This window comes from Paramormyrops kingsleyae, unplaced genomic scaffold, assembly GCF_048594095.1.
Source record: "Paramormyrops kingsleyae isolate MSU_618 unplaced genomic scaffold, PKINGS_0.4 ups82, whole genome shotgun sequence".
Lineage (NCBI taxonomy): Eukaryota > Metazoa > Chordata > Actinopteri > Osteoglossiformes > Mormyridae > Paramormyrops > Paramormyrops kingsleyae.
The window spans coordinates 55,037-72,379 of record NW_027326020.1 but is presented as its reverse complement, the minus strand read 5'-3'; the positions used below and the strand labels follow the sequence as shown (position 1 = coordinate 72,379).

Below are 17,343 nucleotides of genomic sequence, written 5' to 3'. Positions count from 1 at the left end.
TCCTAAAACTGGCATGAAAATTAGAGTAGTTGAAAATGTGGGAGACAACAATGCTGGCTCATCCGAACAACCGAGGATGCTTGCTGATGACATCATTAAAGACAGATACCAACAGACATGGCTGCCAATCCCCAAACTACCAGTAGATGGCATCAAAGATCAACACATCTGCAATTCTACCCCACTACCAAATAAATGGTTACAGAACATACTTAGTATTGCAAAGAATTTGGAATTTTCATAATCTGTAGTACATAATATTATGAAAAGATTAAGAGAATCGCAAGGGGCAAGGCCAAAAACAAATATTGGATAGCAGTGATTATCAGATCCTCAACTTGTTTCTAGAGTGGAAATCACTGCATGGACCCAGGAACACTACTAAAAACCACTGTCTGTATCCAAAAATGCAGGATGAAACTATCATGCAAAGAAACCATACCTAAACATCATCCAGAAATGCTGCTGACTTGTCTTGGACCGAGCACATTTAAGATGAACAGAGGCAAAATGGAAAACTGTCCTGACAGATCCAAATTTCAAATACATTTTGGAAGTCATAGACGCTGTATCCTCCCAACTAATGAGGAATGGGACCATTCAGCTTATTATCAGCAGACAGTTCAAAACCCAGCTGCTGTGATGGTATGGGGGTGCAATAGTGCCCATAGCTTGGGTAGCTTGCACATCTGGTAAGACACCATTAATGCTGTATGATATATACAGGTATTGGAGCAACATATACTAACACCCAGACAGCGTCTTTTTCTGAGAAGGCCTTGTATATTTCAGCAAGACAATGTCAAACTGCATTCTGTGCATATTACAACAGCATGCTCCGCAATATAAAAGTCCGGGTGCCAGACTGGCCTGCCTGCAGTCCAGACCTGTCACGCACTGAAAACATTTGGCACATCATGAAATACGACAAAGGAGACTCCGTATTGTTGAGCTGTTGAAATCCTGTATCACTCAAGATGGGACATTTCACTTTCAAACCTCCAGCAACATTTACAGAGTGTTGTTAAAAGAAGAGGTGATATATTTGTCATAAAACAATAAAATTTGTTTCAAAATTTGATATGCTGTCTTTGTTCTATTTTCAGTTAAATATGAGTTTATATGATTTGCAAATCATTGCACTCTGTTTTTATTTAGACAGTATGGCTTTTTTGGAAACAGGGTTGTATTTCATATTCTTTGTGTAAATGCTTACTGCTTTTAAAAAGTTTTGATTTACAGTTTTTTGGAAGTGCTTGCCAACTCCATGGAAAAGCGGGCTGTGAAAAAAATACTATTGACATTTCAAAATGACATGTCAGCTTATATTAAGGCAAACAACTGGTTCTCCTGAGGGGGGCAGCATTTGTATCCAGTTTTGACTCATCCAGTTGCATGCTACGGAGGACAGAGATACTTTGCAGTATCACTCACAACACAATACTGTTGAGGAAGTCACACAGAGTGGAAGGAGCTGGAGGTGGAGGAGGAGGAAAATATATGATCTGACTGCCTTTGGTGGGAGATTATTGCAGGGGAAATAAAGAAAGCCATAAGAATGTGGGCCTCTAGCTCAGTGAGAAAGACCAGCATGTTGGAGAAACACCTACACTATCCTTAGAGGGATCTTACTTGAGAAAATCTTTTAGTTGTTTGGATTTTTTTTTTTTTTTTTACAATGAGTCATACAAATTCATCTGAAAGGTACTGTTTTTATGGGAGTTATCTCTACCTCAGCAGCCATAGAGTGTCACCTGAAGGGCAATCTACTATTACTCATCTGGGGTAGCACCAGACATCTGGTTTCTAATGCCTGTTGCATCTCCATTAACCAAACTAGGCATTGTCATACCTAGTTTGGCATATCTGTCATGTGCAACCTCTGAAAATGCCAGCAATATTAAAAATGAAAATTCTCCTCTAGAAAAAATACATTTGAAATGATTACATAAGACAAAATGAAAAATGGTAACACAATAAACTCAATGGTTGAAAAGTAACAGAAGTGTACGCCATTACAGCAGTGGCAATTAGATGTGGAAAACTTCCCTATGTCTCCAAGTCTTCCAAAACATAACATGATAATGACAACATCATTATTTCTTGCATTTTGGGAACTTTCCGATTTAATTTACATGCTGACTTATTCTTGGTGCCTAAAATGAAATGATACATAAACACTGCTTTCAGTACCCCTAACCAGAAGCCCATCTGCCCTTGAAATATTTTTTCAGCATTAGTTTTCAAAGCTAAGACACAAAACTCACATGAGTATGTGATAAAGATGTTTTCAATAAAGTAAAAAAAAAAAAACACAATCAAGAGGTGAGGTGCAGAATGTATCTGCCAGACTCCAACCAAATAGAATGGGGAGAGGAAGGACAGGGACAAAAAGGCAGAGACAGAATGATGGAATTGGCTAAACTTAACTCAGACTGTGTCAGGTGGTTGGGCTCCAACATCATTCATTCAGCAGACAAAGCATATGAAGAAGACTGGAATTCTGATGCCCCAGAGTAAATTTGAAGTTGATTAATAAATATAATATTACTCCTTTGCAGGGGTAGAAGTGTAAATTTTACTGTGAAAGCTTTGCATATATATGCCTTTTTAAAAGCATCGCATTTTTTTCTGATTTCCCATCTGTCAAAGCTATTAATGCTATTACACAGACCATTTGCATTACTGAAGGATATATGCTGAGGTATAGGGGTTCAATATACTGTGTATACATGTTCACATAACTGCACAACTTCTTTTGAAAAGGCAGGATAAGGAACAGAATGTAAAGAGAGTAAATGCCATTAATGGGAGCAGATACATGAGTGGAGGAGGGGGACTTCACTGAAATCAAGTGTGTGAAAGAGAGGTGTTTCCAGCAGCTGCCAGCTCTCCATGAAGTCTGAGACTTCAAAGTGAACATCTCTCTCAAGGCTCTGTTAGCAGGCAGAGCAGCAGCAGCCGTTTTCAGGACAAAGGGACAGGCAGCATACTGTCCAAGCAGGGGCTCTATACACAGCACAAACAAGGTCACTCGCAGTTGTAATGGCAAACACTCTAGCTTCTTTTCTTTCTGCCTTTGTTAAATGTCAGTACACTGGATTCTGCTTAATCAATGGTTTACCATGTTAAGCAAATCAGTTTGAGAAGAGGGAAAGTGTAACAAACCCACACACATAAATACATACGTAAGCACATAAAAAATGTAGGCACCCTCAGCTATTAACCCTTAAACGATACCTTTATCAAATTTGGCCCAAAAACAGCCAGAACCAACAGCAATATTTTTTAATCAATTAAGACAATAACAGTTGAGTTCAAATCAATGATGCTTTGCAAACTGAATATTGTTCAGTATATCCTTAAGATTCACATAAGGGTTAAACTATGAAGTGGGTGTTTAGCCAGCAATATTTAGAGAAGAATGCCAAGCTGGAAAAGGAAAAGTTTCTTTGCATAACAGCAGAGGAAAGGACATTTGGAGAATGGGAGAATGAGACAATAAAAAGAGGAGTGATTATTATCAGTGAGTATTGCCCATGAAGTCATTTATTACATGCAGCACTGGTTGTAGAGAGGCTGCACACTCACTGCCTGCAGCAGAAGAGGAAGCGGAGGCAGAGGTGGGCGGAGCAGCCATGGCAGAATTGGCAGACAACGAGGAAGAGGAAATCCCTACATGGGTGGGACTAGAAACAGTTTTTGCGTCGTTGTGCTGGCTGACCACTGAGGGCTGCCGGCGCAGGGCCCCCGGCACTGCAGTTTGGCCCATCTGGAATGTATAAACCACGTCCATCTGCAAAGAACAGCAAGAGTCAGAGATTGAGGGTGTAGTGTAAGAGGGAGCAACTGGTAAAGAGAGAAAGTGAGAAGAGAGAGAGAGAGAAAGTGAGCGTAAAACAGAGACAGGAGAAAGACCAAAATTCAGTGCAAGATGGAACAGACTTTGGGCAGGTTGATTGAGAAAAAAAGAGAACAGCATTAGAGAGACTCAGGGTGATTTAAAAGGCAAGACAATAAGGGAAATAGCTTTGAGAAAAAAGAGGAGAATCTGACATTAAGTGGGGAGAAAAAGTTGCTGAGATGAGGCCTTGGTTCCTATTGGCTATACCCGGTTTATTTATTTATTTCTTTTTACTGTGACTCCCCATGTATAATGCAAAACCACAGGGTGGCAAAGAGCTAAGTACTACCATGACTACTTTGTGGCCAGCTCTTGGGATTGGAGGAAAAAGTATGAATGTGATGTGTAGCTCGGTGGTTAGGGATCTGTGTTCATGACTGGAAGTTGCAAATTCAAGTCCTGTGGCCAGCAGAGAATTTATATCACTACTAATCCCTTGGGCAAGGCCTCTAACTCCTACTACTCCAGGGATTTGACTCTATATTTTAGAGAAGAGGATATGACGAAAATGGGAATGATACAGCAAAAGGACAATAAAATCAAATGGAGCTAAGACTTGAGGAAAAACCCATTAGTGGACATTAAACAGTAGGATCACAATTAGACAACGAGTGACATTTTTGTAATCTACAGAGCTGCTGCCTATCTGAATTCAAAGTTACTCTGACATGAATAGGAAAGATACGTTTTAATCATATTTAATCAGTAAAAATTGATTGCACAACAAAAAACAAGATGTTTAAACAAGAAATTCAAAGATGGTCTGCGATCAAAATTAGAGAAGTATAGGTTATGCTTTCAGTTTTCATTTCTAATCTGAAATATTTTGAAATGTCTGGCAGCCCCAAACTATTTAGAAAGGCAATCTATTTGGCAGGCATTCTGCGAGATAATGGGCCTTTCCAAGGTGACTGAAACCCTGTGACATCAGGTTGTTCAGATGAAGGCTGACACGCCATTTCTGTACAACTCAATAGACCTTGTCACACTACAAAACAGCTAAATCAATTCCTTAAAAGTGAGAACATCAAGCTTATGAAATGGCCGACCAATTTCCTGATTGGAACCCTATCAAAAAAATATCTGGAAGGTAATTGGCAACTAAGTTATGGCAAACAAACCTACTAGTTAATAAATTGTAGAAGAAACTGGGTGACGAGTGGAACAAAATCAAATCAGAGCAGCGTGAGAAATTAGTTGTGTCCTATGGATGCTGATGTGCCAAAGTCAATGAAAGCAAGACCCTTAATTTATAAAAATTGTAAACATCAAAAAAGTTGACAAAATCCATTTGTGTACTTCTGCAGTAAAATTATAACCGTACGCAAATTCTCCAAATTTCTTGTATAAACCTTTTATTTTGTGATATGGATAACTTTCACTGATTAAATATGATTAAAATACATCTGTTCATTCAGAATAACTTTGAATTTGGATAAGCAGCAATATTGTAAGACTACACAACTGTCACTTGTTCCTTAATTATGATCGCTATGGTAGGGGATGACAGACTGCAATCCACAACAACAGAATAATAAAAAAAACACAATAAATACAAAAGTAATTTTTTCATTAATTGGTAAACAAATTGGTAGCAACAGAAAAAGGAGATAATATCTGGTATTTAAGCAGATCTTGCTCGCGGGAAGCTCTTGTTGATTGAAGAACTGAAGGCACAAGTGACACTTGTTGGGAAGAGGTCACTGATGAATTCATGGCTAAGATCACGGTAAATTTAAGCCTGTGGAAATGTACTTTTTAAAATGGTCAAATGTCTAAACTTCCATAGTAGCCTAATTACAACATAAGGGATTTTTTTGTGCTTTTAGTTAATACTGTATAAAAATGAGAAATAAAAGTACACACAGGGATTGTAAACTTTTCAAAATCCTGCATAAGTGAAAAAACATGCCTGAAATTTTCTCTTATCTGTGCATTATATAGAAATATATTTCAATCTAATTATTAATAAATTAAATAACAGCATTATAATGGTTGTTTCGTCAGTTTGCTGTGACCTTACAGGTGTCTTTTACCTAGAATATGCAAATCAATTGGAATTAATAGAGCATAACATGGATCCAGCTGGGATCTGCAAAACTAAGATAAACGCTTCATAAAACCCATAAGTAGACCAAAAAATAGATCACAATATACTGATACATAAAAGAATTCTGCATGAACTGTATCCAGAATACATTAATTTCAGAAACTAAATAGTTTATTGGAACGCTAGGCTTCAAGTGAGAAACTCAGTTAAAGGTGCATTATACTTACTAAAACATTCTTAGCCATACTTAAAGTACATACCAAAGAATCATGAATAAATATAACAATAAATATTATTATATTTTTATTTATAAATATATAAATGCAGACAGCATGTTTTGAAAAAATATGTTCAGTTTATGTTATATGATTGAAACATACATTCTAAAGGGACACTCCCATAACTCTCCTTGAGAAAACAAAAAAATGGTGGTTAGATTTTTACAATCCCTGCTTGTTTCAAAACTCCAAGAACAAAGATGAGAAGTAAGAAATTCTGTGCGCAGAAATGGTTCATTCACCCAAATTTTGCCATTTGTTTTACAATACAAACAGATCCATATGTGTGGTACAGGCAACTGTATATCTCAATGCATGTGAAAATAAGCAGAAATAAGAAATTGGTCCTTGTTTTTTCTCAGATCTTTTTTACCTCCTGATACAATGTTTGTATCAGACCAAGAGTCTATTGAGGACACTATGAGGGCAAACTGTTCTACTTGTCCAAACAACTTTCTTCTTTACAGAAAATTACAATAACTAACAATGCAAAGATTTATCTGAAAAACAGATCAGCTGTCACAGAACAACCAGAATGTTCCCATGGCAGTATTTCCTAGACAATGGGACAGACAGGCTTTGGCCAGTAAAGGACAGAACACAAGCTCCAGCTAACGCCTCAGCAAGATACAAAGGAGGCATCGAAACAGTGGGGGAATTCCACAGACATGCTCGGCAAGAGCCTAAGATGGATTTTACCTGAGTCTGGATACGGTTCAGACCACGAAACCATAGAATCTGCCCGCGGCGGAGCTCCATCTCAGCATGATCGATCTCATCCACCCCCTCTGTCAGCTCCTCTTCCGGGATCTCCTCCTTGGGGATACCATGACCAGCTTCCTTCAAAAACTTCAATCGGTGCGTTGGGATGGCAGAGATGAACTGTGAAGAGAAAGGAAGATCACTGGAATCCTGAGCTTCATTCTCCTACTGCTATGTAGAAAAGAACTATGACTAACTGTAAAGTTTTTTGCACTTTTGTTACACAGTATTTTCAATAGTATGTGTATAACTTGATATCCATCTTTGGAGAAGTCCGGACATAACTTTGGGTTTTATTGGGGTTTGTTGCTGGTTTTCTGCTCTTTTGTTTCGGCTGAAAAATTACCTTCACTGATAAAAAGATGCCAAACAATCAGCTAATAACATAATCTTGGTAATCTGGAGGTATTCTCACAAAATCATTTTGAAGGTCTTATGCATTTTTGGGACAGCTGTTCTGTCCAGCTGTACATCATTTTGTCTAATAACTAATATTGACTGCTTTCACAGCTAATTACAGAGATAGAGGCTGACAGACACAGTTGACCAAGGGCAGGGCAGGGGTTGTAAGCAGACAGAGCTTATAGGTGAACAGAGCCTGCTGGCTACCATGTGAACATGTTAACACTGTACCACCCGATGCACAGAGACTTGCGCTCATTGTCAAAGTGAAGCTAAAGCTGGGCAATTTTTAGCATTTTAGATATTAACATATTACATCAATGTAAAACTTTCATTTTACAGCTCTGCAGAGGACAGCACCTGATAAGTGAACAAATTTACACTCAACAACCAATTTTTAAATGTCTGCTTTCACAAGACACACAGTGTAGGTGAGGATTAATTATAATATTGGAAATGGTGCCCTTGAGATCTAAAAATGCTACTGTTTTGAACTATAAATCATGAATCTCATACTACCATGCTATTCTCTTAAACCAGGGGTCACCAACTCCGGTCCTGGAGGGCTACTATCCAGTAGGTTTTCTATCCTACCTGGCTTCTGATGAGCCACACCTGCTCCTGGTATTTACTTGAGAACTAATGTGGCCCCTGTCTTAAACCATTGTGCTCACCTGACCCCAGAGCAACTCCCCCACACCAATGAAGATACACCACAACCACTGGTCAATTTTCAGGGCAGTGCATGAGAATGGCTTCCCTCCAAACTGCACAATGATGATCTGAAATACACAGCACAACAAGCAAGTCAGAAAAGTCAAACTTATCAAAATACAATAAAATGATAACACTGCAGATCAATGAAATGGTCATTTATTTTTTAGTGCTATATTTTAGGTTTTTTTGTCTTTGCTTTGACCCACTATTGGTCTGGATATTAAGAATAATAACATGGTACAATAAATAATATAATATAAAGGGCAGATACCTGCAGAAAAAATGTGCCTAGAACAACACTACAGAAGATTGGATTGCGATAAACACCCTCAAAGACATTCCTCTCGCCATGGATTTTACGGGCATTTATCTCATTGAACAGCTGCATCATGACAAAGACATTGAAGACAATAGTGTAATGTTCTGATGGTGGGGCATGAAGGGGAGAATTGCGTCCACTGTCAATGTCAAATAACTTCTCTCCTGTGGATGGAGAGGGATAAAAACGATTAAATGATAAGACAGAGGGCAATGTTTCCCAAGATTGAACATCCTATTAAATGTTTAAAAAAGAGCATTTTTAAACACATGCTTCCTCTGCTCCAGACAAACTTACTAAGCATGGTCAGGGAAAAAAAGCCATGTACTTTAATCATATGTCCTATGTCCTCCTTACCAGCAAAAAGCAGAGTGAAGATGATGGTCAGCTGGTAGACAGCATGGCCCAGGATATTCTTCATCATAGTCCGGGAGATGAGTGGCTTGTCACGACCATATGGCTTCCTTAGAAGTAGTGACTCTGTGGGAGGCTCTGTAGCCAGAGCCAGGGAGGCCAGGGTATCCATAATCAGGTTCACCCAGAGCATCTGCACTGCCTTCAGAGGGGAGTCCTAGACAAGACCATGTTTGAAGTAAACACTGTGCTTTAAGGCAACCGAAGCAGTTAGTTTCAAAACTGAATTGATGTTTCCTTCAAGAAGTCTCGTTGGCTTCATTACAAAATCCAAACCAGTTATAAGCCATTACAAAATCCAAGTTACTGAGCCAGTATTGATTTAGTTCTCTTGATATCAACAAAAGAAAAACAGCATAATTATCAGTTCCAAGAGAGATGCTACATTTATACCTTTGAGAATCAGAATTGTGTGCAAAGGAGCAGTACCTGGGTGATGCAGGCACCAGTGAAGGCTACAATGACTGCAACCACATTGACTGTAAGCTGAAACTGAAGGAACTTCGAGATACTGTCGTAGACATTGCGGCCCCACATGACTGCCTTGACGATGCTAGTAAAGTTGTCATCTGTCAGGATGATGTCTGAGGCCTCTTTTGCCACATCTGTACCAGCAATGCCCTGGAGGCAAATTTGTAATGACAATAATTTGTCATTGTAGCATTGAGCACAACACTGGTGATTCACTTATATACTTTAACATCCACTCTTGCAGATAGTAAGGAGCAGTAGGTTGTGTAATGATTAAAAAATAAGCCTTGTAATCAAATCAATCTCAGTTTCAAGTTCCCGTAGTGGTGTTACTGTTGACAAAAATATTTTATATGCATACATTTTTCAAAGATAAAATAACTTTACTTCGATAAAAGGGTTTGCTATGTAACTAAACAGAAATCCCCTTATACATAATGTAAATATTCATACCTTTTGTAAATAGTCATACTTTTGCAAGCAACAAACTGAATTTTGTAGAGCTCCTTTATCAAAAATTTCTCACATTTGGATTTATTTGAACCATTGGATATGCGGAAATCATGCAATACCCTTGAATTCCTTGCAATATAAATACTACTAATAATATTATTACCTGGGTACTCATCTACATTGTATTAAGGAACTATTTGATGTTTGGTGAAAATTGTTTTACCTCTGCATCCAAATAGAATTTCATGGAACTTTCATGGAATTTTACAAATTAGTCCTTGGTGTTTGATATACAACCTGAACAAAAATATTTAGATTTGACTTCTCCCTACTGTCATCACATAATATTCAGTATTAAATTCACTCATTGCTACCATGAAAGTTAATTTTGTTCTTATTTTTTTTTAGATTTTTTTAATCATTTGAGCAGCCTGTTATGACTACACCTCAAATATTCAATTTACTCAGTATAACTTATTTATATTATAATTATATAACTACTTCTTAGTTTATGCATTTCACTGTTTTGTTCTATTTTCTTGTCATTCCTTGTTTGTCTTATCTCTGCTTTGCTATTTAGTTAAAGTTGTTGTTTTATTACTTGGTCATATAATACAATAAAAAAATATTTATTGTAAGGGAATTTGTTGAGAATTACACTAACTGCACTACTAAACTGAGTCTATTCCATCTTACACAGGGAGCCCCCCACATAAACACTAATATGCTGTATATAGCATTAACATTAAGCACCAACTAATTGTGTTACTGTCAATGATTTTATTTGTTAAATACACATATTATTTATGTAATGGGAGAGCCCAGTGTCCTTTCTTTACACACCTTTACACTGTGCACCCTGCTGAGTTTTTTCCTACACTGTAACTCAATCCAATGCACACGGACATGCTGACTGATAGTGATTGAGCTGTAGGGTCCCCTACTAGCTAGGCAGAAGCTCAGTGAGCATGTGTTTCACACCGTTTGGTGAATGGACAGACTCAACAGCTCCCTGCAAAGAGCAGCAGGCTCTCAGTTCAGTGAAGTGGAAGGAATCAAATGTCAGAGATCCAGTAAAACTGTGGAACCACCTGGTAACCATAAATACCCAAAAATGTAATTTAATAACGACACAGGATTTTAAGATACCAATCTTACTTTAAAAAGTCCGTGTTGTTACTAGTTTTTGTCAAAAAACAACTTAACATGTTAACATGTTAGTCAGATTTTTAAAAGTTATTCAGTTTATGCGTATGACACTGTGCAATAATAGTTAGAATTCAGTATTATTGTGCTGATGTGTATAAATAACTACTTAAGAAAAATTTACTTCCCATATTGACTACATTACTTTGTCATTTACACAAGTGAAAAAATTGATTGACTAACTGATAATTTAATATGCAACTATACGCAAACCGTCAGAAGTGATTCCAGGTTTAATATGAGCAGCCGTAGCATTAATGAAATGGAGTGTCATATAGGGTCTCACAATCCCATATAAGATAAGAACATAAGAAATTTACAAACGAAAGGAGGCCATTTGGCCCATCAAGCTTGTTTGGGGAGAACTTAACTAATAACTTAGAATTAAAATCTTATCTAGCTCTGATTTAAAGGAACTCAGGGTTTTAGCTTGCACTAGCAGGAAGACTATTCCATACTCTAACTACATGCTGTGTAAAGAAGTGTTTTCTGAAATTCAGTTTAAAATGTTCTCCTGCTAATTTCCACGTATGGCCATGAGTTCTAGTATTTATACTAATATTGAAGTAGCCATTTGACTGAACAGCATCGAGACCTGTTAGAACCTTATATACCTGTATCATGCCCCCCCTTAATTTCCTTTGCATGAGGCTGAACAGATTCAGCTCAGCTAACCTCTCCTCATTCCTCTAAGACCAAGAGTCATTCTTGTATCCCTACATTGAACCTTTTCCAAGGCAGCAATGTCCTTTTTAAGGTATGGTGACCAAACCTGCACACAATATTCTAGGTGGGGTCTTACTAAAGAATTGTATAATCGAAGCATCACCTCCCTTGACTTAAACTCCACACACCTAGAGATGCAACCCAACATCTTATTGGCCTTTTTAATTGCTTTCCCACACTGGCGCGAGTGGGACATGGAAGCATCAACATACACACACTGAGGTCTTTCTCATAATCAGCTACCTTTATTTCAATGGAACCCATAAAATATCAGTACATTAAATTTCTGTTCCCTGTATGGATTACCTTACATTTATCTGTGTTAAATTTCATCCACCAGGTATCAGCCCAGTTGCTAATTAAATCAAGATCCCGTTGTAGCCTCAGTACTGCTAGTTTAGTATCTGCTTCACCACCCACCTTGGTGTCGTCTGCAAATTTAAGCAGTTTACTGTATGTATTGGTGTCAATATCATTAATGTAATTTAGGAACAATAGTGGTCCTAAAATTGAACCCTGCGGTACCCCACTATGAACGGAGGCCCACTGTGACATTGTGCCTCTAATAACTACCCTTATCACACACCAGTAGATAAGGATTTCTGAAATAGTAATGTTAAAGGTTGGCTAATAATATCCCTCATCTCTTTTAAAACTATAGGTAAGATGCCATCAGGGCCCTGCGATTTATTTATTTTGAGCTTAGCTAGGCTTTGTATCACATCAGCCTCAGTTATACATATATTGGTCATAGAGAACGCTGTACTTGTACTAAATGGTGGCAAGTTACTTGTGTTCTCTACTGTGAACACCTGTGTAAAATAATCATTAAACTCATTTACTATATCAATTTCATTTTCAATTATAATACCCTAACTATCCTGCAGATTGGTGATTTCAGCCTTTAGAGCTCATTTGGAATTAAAATATTGGAAGAAACTTTTAATGTTATCCTTAGCCTCCAATGCAATCTGCCTTTCTACATTCCTCTTGGCGAGTCTAATGTTATTTTTTAACTGAACCAGTAGACTTGGATAGTCCTGCTTTATTTTGAAATTGCTAGTTAATTTCCATTTGTGGAAGAGAGCCCTTTTCCTCCTGACTTTATTCTTAATTTCCATAGTAAACCACCTTGGGTGCAGTTTCCTAGATTTAGTTTTGCTGGAAACCGGTATGGAGTCCTCTTGCACTTGCAACAATGTGCTTTTGAAAAATTCCCATGCCTCTTCAACTGTTTTGCTATTTAACTCTGTCCAGTTTACAGTTTCTAATTTCCGTCTCATACCATTAAAGTTAGCCTTCCTAACATTGTATACTTTTAATTTCGACTTTGCTCTTCGGACACTAAAATTAACCTCGAATTTAACCATGTTATGATCACTACCGTACAATGGGTCTAAAACCTCTAATTTTCCAATCCTATCCTGGTTGTTAGAGAAAACAAGATCAAGAAGGGCTTCTCCCCTGGTAGGAGTATTAACAAACTGAGTAAAAAAACAATCCTGTACTAATTCCACCATCTCAAGTTCATTTACAGAAGAGCCAGAGACTATGTCCCACTGTATCCCAGGTAAATTAAAATCACCCATAACCACCACATCATTTTTATTACTCATAATCCTGATATTGTCATATAACATTCTGCTTTCCTCTGCAGCTACATCAGGTGCTCTAAAACAAACACCGACAATTAGGCCATTTGAGTTTTTAGCATCTAGTTTTACCCATACAGCTTCTGTACTTTTATTTATTATAAGTGAGCTCCCTTGCCTGCATGTTTTCTTTTATGTATACTGCAACACCACCTCCCTTCTTGCCTATCTGGTCTCTACGGAACAATGTGTAACCATCATATTATATTCCTCACCATCATTGTCACTGATCCATGTTTCTGTTATTCCTATAATGTCATGAGAGTCTGGAGAAATTAAAGCCTCTAAATCATGAATTTTGTTTCTAATACTCCTAGCCTTTAAGTATAGACTGCAAAGGGTAGGTCTTTTACAGTGCCTACTTTTAATATTAATTGGGGCTTTCTGTCTCTCCCCACCTATATTCATAACTACCTCTCCCCAATACACTGGTTCCCCTCTGGTTCAGATGCAACCCATCTAGCTTGAACAGGTCCCACCTGTTCCAGACGGTATTCCAGTGCCCCATAAACCTAAACCCCTCTTTCCTACACCACCATTTTACCCACACATTTAATCCCCTTATCTCAGCTAAATTAACCTGACTCGCACGTGGCATGGGAAGTATTCCAGAGAATACCATCGTGGACGTTCTACTTCTAAGCTTATCCGAAACTTCTATAAATTTATCCTGCAGAACAGCCCTCCTGCCCTTGCCTATGTCATTGGTGCCAACATGCACCACGACCACTGGATCCACCCCGGCTGGGGCCAAAAGCCTGTCCACTCGATTTGGAAGGTCCCCTACCTGGGTACCAGGCAGGCAAGACCCCATATGTGACCCTCTATCACGGGTGCATACATAACTGTCTACACCTCTTATAACTGAATCCCCTACTATCACAACTTCTCTCTTCCTGGGGGGAGGGGGCTCCTCAGTGCCCAAGGACCCTCCTGCCTCCCCAGTCTCTTCCGGCTCTAAAGCTGGAAGCACCTGAAAGCGGTTAGACATGGTCACTTCAGGTGATGCCACCTCTGTGAACTGTGTACGCCCTTTTCTACGTCTATGACCTACGTTCACCCAGCTCTCTCGTCCCCACTTGTGACGTACACCGTCTCCCTAAAAGGCGTATTAACTCTCTCCTCTATCTCCTAGTTGTGTTGGATGAGAGCCAGTTGCTCCTCAAGGTCACGAACCTTGACCATGAGTGAGTCCACTAACTTACACTGCTCGCAGATGAAGTCCGACTGGACGCAAACATCCAGAAGGGCAAACATCTTACAAACACAACACTGAGCTGGCCCCATAATTACCTAACCCACTATGACCCCATCTTTTACTCCCAGCCCAGTATATTTATTTTTAACTATTTAACTTTTACTTTATTACATTAACTATACGTTAATTAAATTAAGTGCCAAGTACAACAAAACACTAAATTAAGACTTGCGTTAAAGCGGAACTTTTTAAAGTATCCGAAAGGGTCAGAGATAACAACCTTAGAAATTAAACTTCTAAAATAACCAAATTAACAATTACTTACCCGAGAATAACTTCCTACTGAATCATGTTTAACTAAAATAAAGCAAAGTTGCTCTTCAGAGGCCAAAAAACCACAAAAAACCCTCTCAAAGCAGGCTACTGCTGGAGCAGGGAAAAAAGTGGATAATGTCCTCCCGGCCCCAACTGGTGACCGAACAAATTTCAGGAGCTACTGTCCTTTTCCGAGTTAATGTTACCGATATTAGATATTACCTCCGTGGTGTTTGTTACGAAGGTACGCGCACAGAAACACCGCTCACGCGACACCCTTCAGCTGTCAGTAACACTCAGCTATTTATTAACAAAGACAGACAAGCACTCACGCCAACCGAAAAAAAAATGTAACAACCACCACCCACGTAACCATACTGGCACACAAGCACTCAAATATACTTCCAAATAATTCCAATCAACCGCTTTAACAGGCGCACAACACAACAAGTGCACCCCGCATCTACACCACTCCCTCACAGTGCAGCAATCCCAGCAACCTCTACAGCAATCCCGGCAGCCACAAAGCTGTTTACTTTATTAAATGTTAAACTCATGTTAATATGTTTTCAGATGAGCAGCTTCTTCTCAAAGGACTTTGAGATAAGTGAGAATATAAGGTGATATCTAGTCAAAAGACACATCTTTCAATTTCATTCAAAAATTTTGTAACTACAATACACATCAGCACAATAATACTGAATTCTAACTATTATTGCACAGTGTCGTATGCATAAATTGAATAACTTTTAAAAATCTGGTTAACATGTTAAGTTCTTTTTTGATAAAAACCAGTGACAACGCGGACTTTTTAAAGTAACAAATCATTCAATAATGTTAAGGGAGTTATCAATGTTGTGATTTATTTAATTGAATGCATACTATTGTTTATAATATACATATGAAAAGGGGGAAAACATTAAATTACCATTGCAAATCCAACATCAGCTTTTTTGAGGGCAGGGCCATCATTGGTTCCATCTCCTGTCACTGCCACTACTTGCCGTGTGTCCCCAACTGTACTGTCAATGATGCCTGAAAAACACAAACCAGGACTGAATTACCCAAAGCAGGATGCCACGTTAAACTCAAAACGCCAGTCAGTGAAGAAACAAAGAGCGTACACCGCCTTCCAAATTATTATGCAAATGATATTTTTCTCTGATTTTCTTAGTCATCAACCATTAGACTATAATTCAAATGTTACTGAACAAACCTCCCAATGATAACAGTATGTTTTTCAAAAATAATAAACTTAAAATGCACTGTTCCAAATTATTATGCACAACAGAGTTTCAAAACATTTTAAAGGTTGTATAGAACTGAAAATGGTCACTTGTTGAATTTGCAGCATTAAAAGGTCATATTTCCTGAAATCAAAAGCTATTTCAATCAAAAACATCTTAACAGGTCAAGTTACATTTTAACATAGGACCCCTTATTTTATAGCAGCTTCACAATTCTTGCATCCATTGAACTTGTGAGTTTTTGGAGAGTTTCTGCTTGAATTTATTTGCAGGACGTGAGAATAGCCTCCCAGAGCTGCTGTTTGGATGTGAACTGCCTCCCACCCTCATAGATCTTTTGCTTGAGAATGCTCCAAAGGTTCTCCATAGGATTGATGTCAGGGGAGGTTGGGGGCTACACCATGAGTTTCTCTCCTTTTATGCTCATAGCAGCCAATGATGCAGAGATATTCCTTGCAGCCTGAGATGGTGCATTGTCATGCATGAAGATATGGAAAGCACAGTTCTTTTTGTACCATGGAAGAAAATAGTCAGTCAGAAACTCCACATGCTCTTCAGAGGTCATTTTCACACCTCCAGGGACCCTAAAGGGGCCGACCAAGCTTTCTCCCCATGATTCTGGCTCAAAATCCTCCTTGCTGACGTCACAGCCTTGTTGGGACATGGTGGCCGTTCACCAACCATCCATCATTCCATCCATCTGGACCATCCAGGGTTGCATGGCACTCATCAGTGAACAAGACTGTTTGAAAATTAGTCTACATGTAGTTCTAGGCCCATTGCAGCTGTTTCTGCTGGAGATCATTGGTTAGGGGTGGCTGAATAGAAGGTTTATGCATAACTGCAAGCCTCTGGAGGATCCTACACCTTGACGTTCGCGGGATTCCAGAGGCACCAGAAGCTTCAAATATCTGTTTGCTGCTTTGTAATGGCATTTTAGCAGCTGTTCTCTTAATCCAATGTATTTGTCTGGCAGAAACCTTCCTCGTTGTGCCTTTATCTGCACGAACCCGTGTGCTCTGACTCAGCCACAAATCTCTTAACTGTACGATGATCATGCTAAAGTTTTCGTGAAATATCTAAGGTTTACATTCCTTGTCCAAAGCATTCAACTATTTCATGCCTTTCAGCAGCAGAGATCCTTTTTCTTTCCCATATTGCTTAAAAATGGTGGTCTGCTTAATAATGTGGAATGTCCTTCTTCAGTAGTTTTTCCTTTAATTGGGCTC

At 38.6% G+C, this 17,343-nt stretch overlaps 1 protein-coding gene across 1 annotated transcript in view; it reads right to left on the bottom strand.

The window, feature by feature from the left end:
- LOC140586895 (plasma membrane calcium-transporting ATPase 1-like) overlaps window positions 1–17,343 on the bottom strand; it is a 47,192-nt gene that overhangs the window by 10,481 nt on the left and 19,368 nt on the right. Inside the window, exons 14-19 of the mRNA XM_072708385.1 lie at window positions 15,796–15,902; window positions 9,276–9,467; window positions 8,790–9,003; window positions 8,385–8,596; window positions 8,071–8,178; window positions 6,932–7,114 (exon numbers count right to left, since the gene is read on the bottom strand). Of these exons, the coding sequence (XP_072564486.1) occupies window positions 6,932–7,114; window positions 8,071–8,178; window positions 8,385–8,596; window positions 8,790–9,003; window positions 9,276–9,467; window positions 15,796–15,902 (1,016 nt within the window). The remainder of the gene's footprint in view (window positions 1–6,931; window positions 7,115–8,070; window positions 8,179–8,384; window positions 8,597–8,789; window positions 9,004–9,275; window positions 9,468–15,795; window positions 15,903–17,343) is intronic.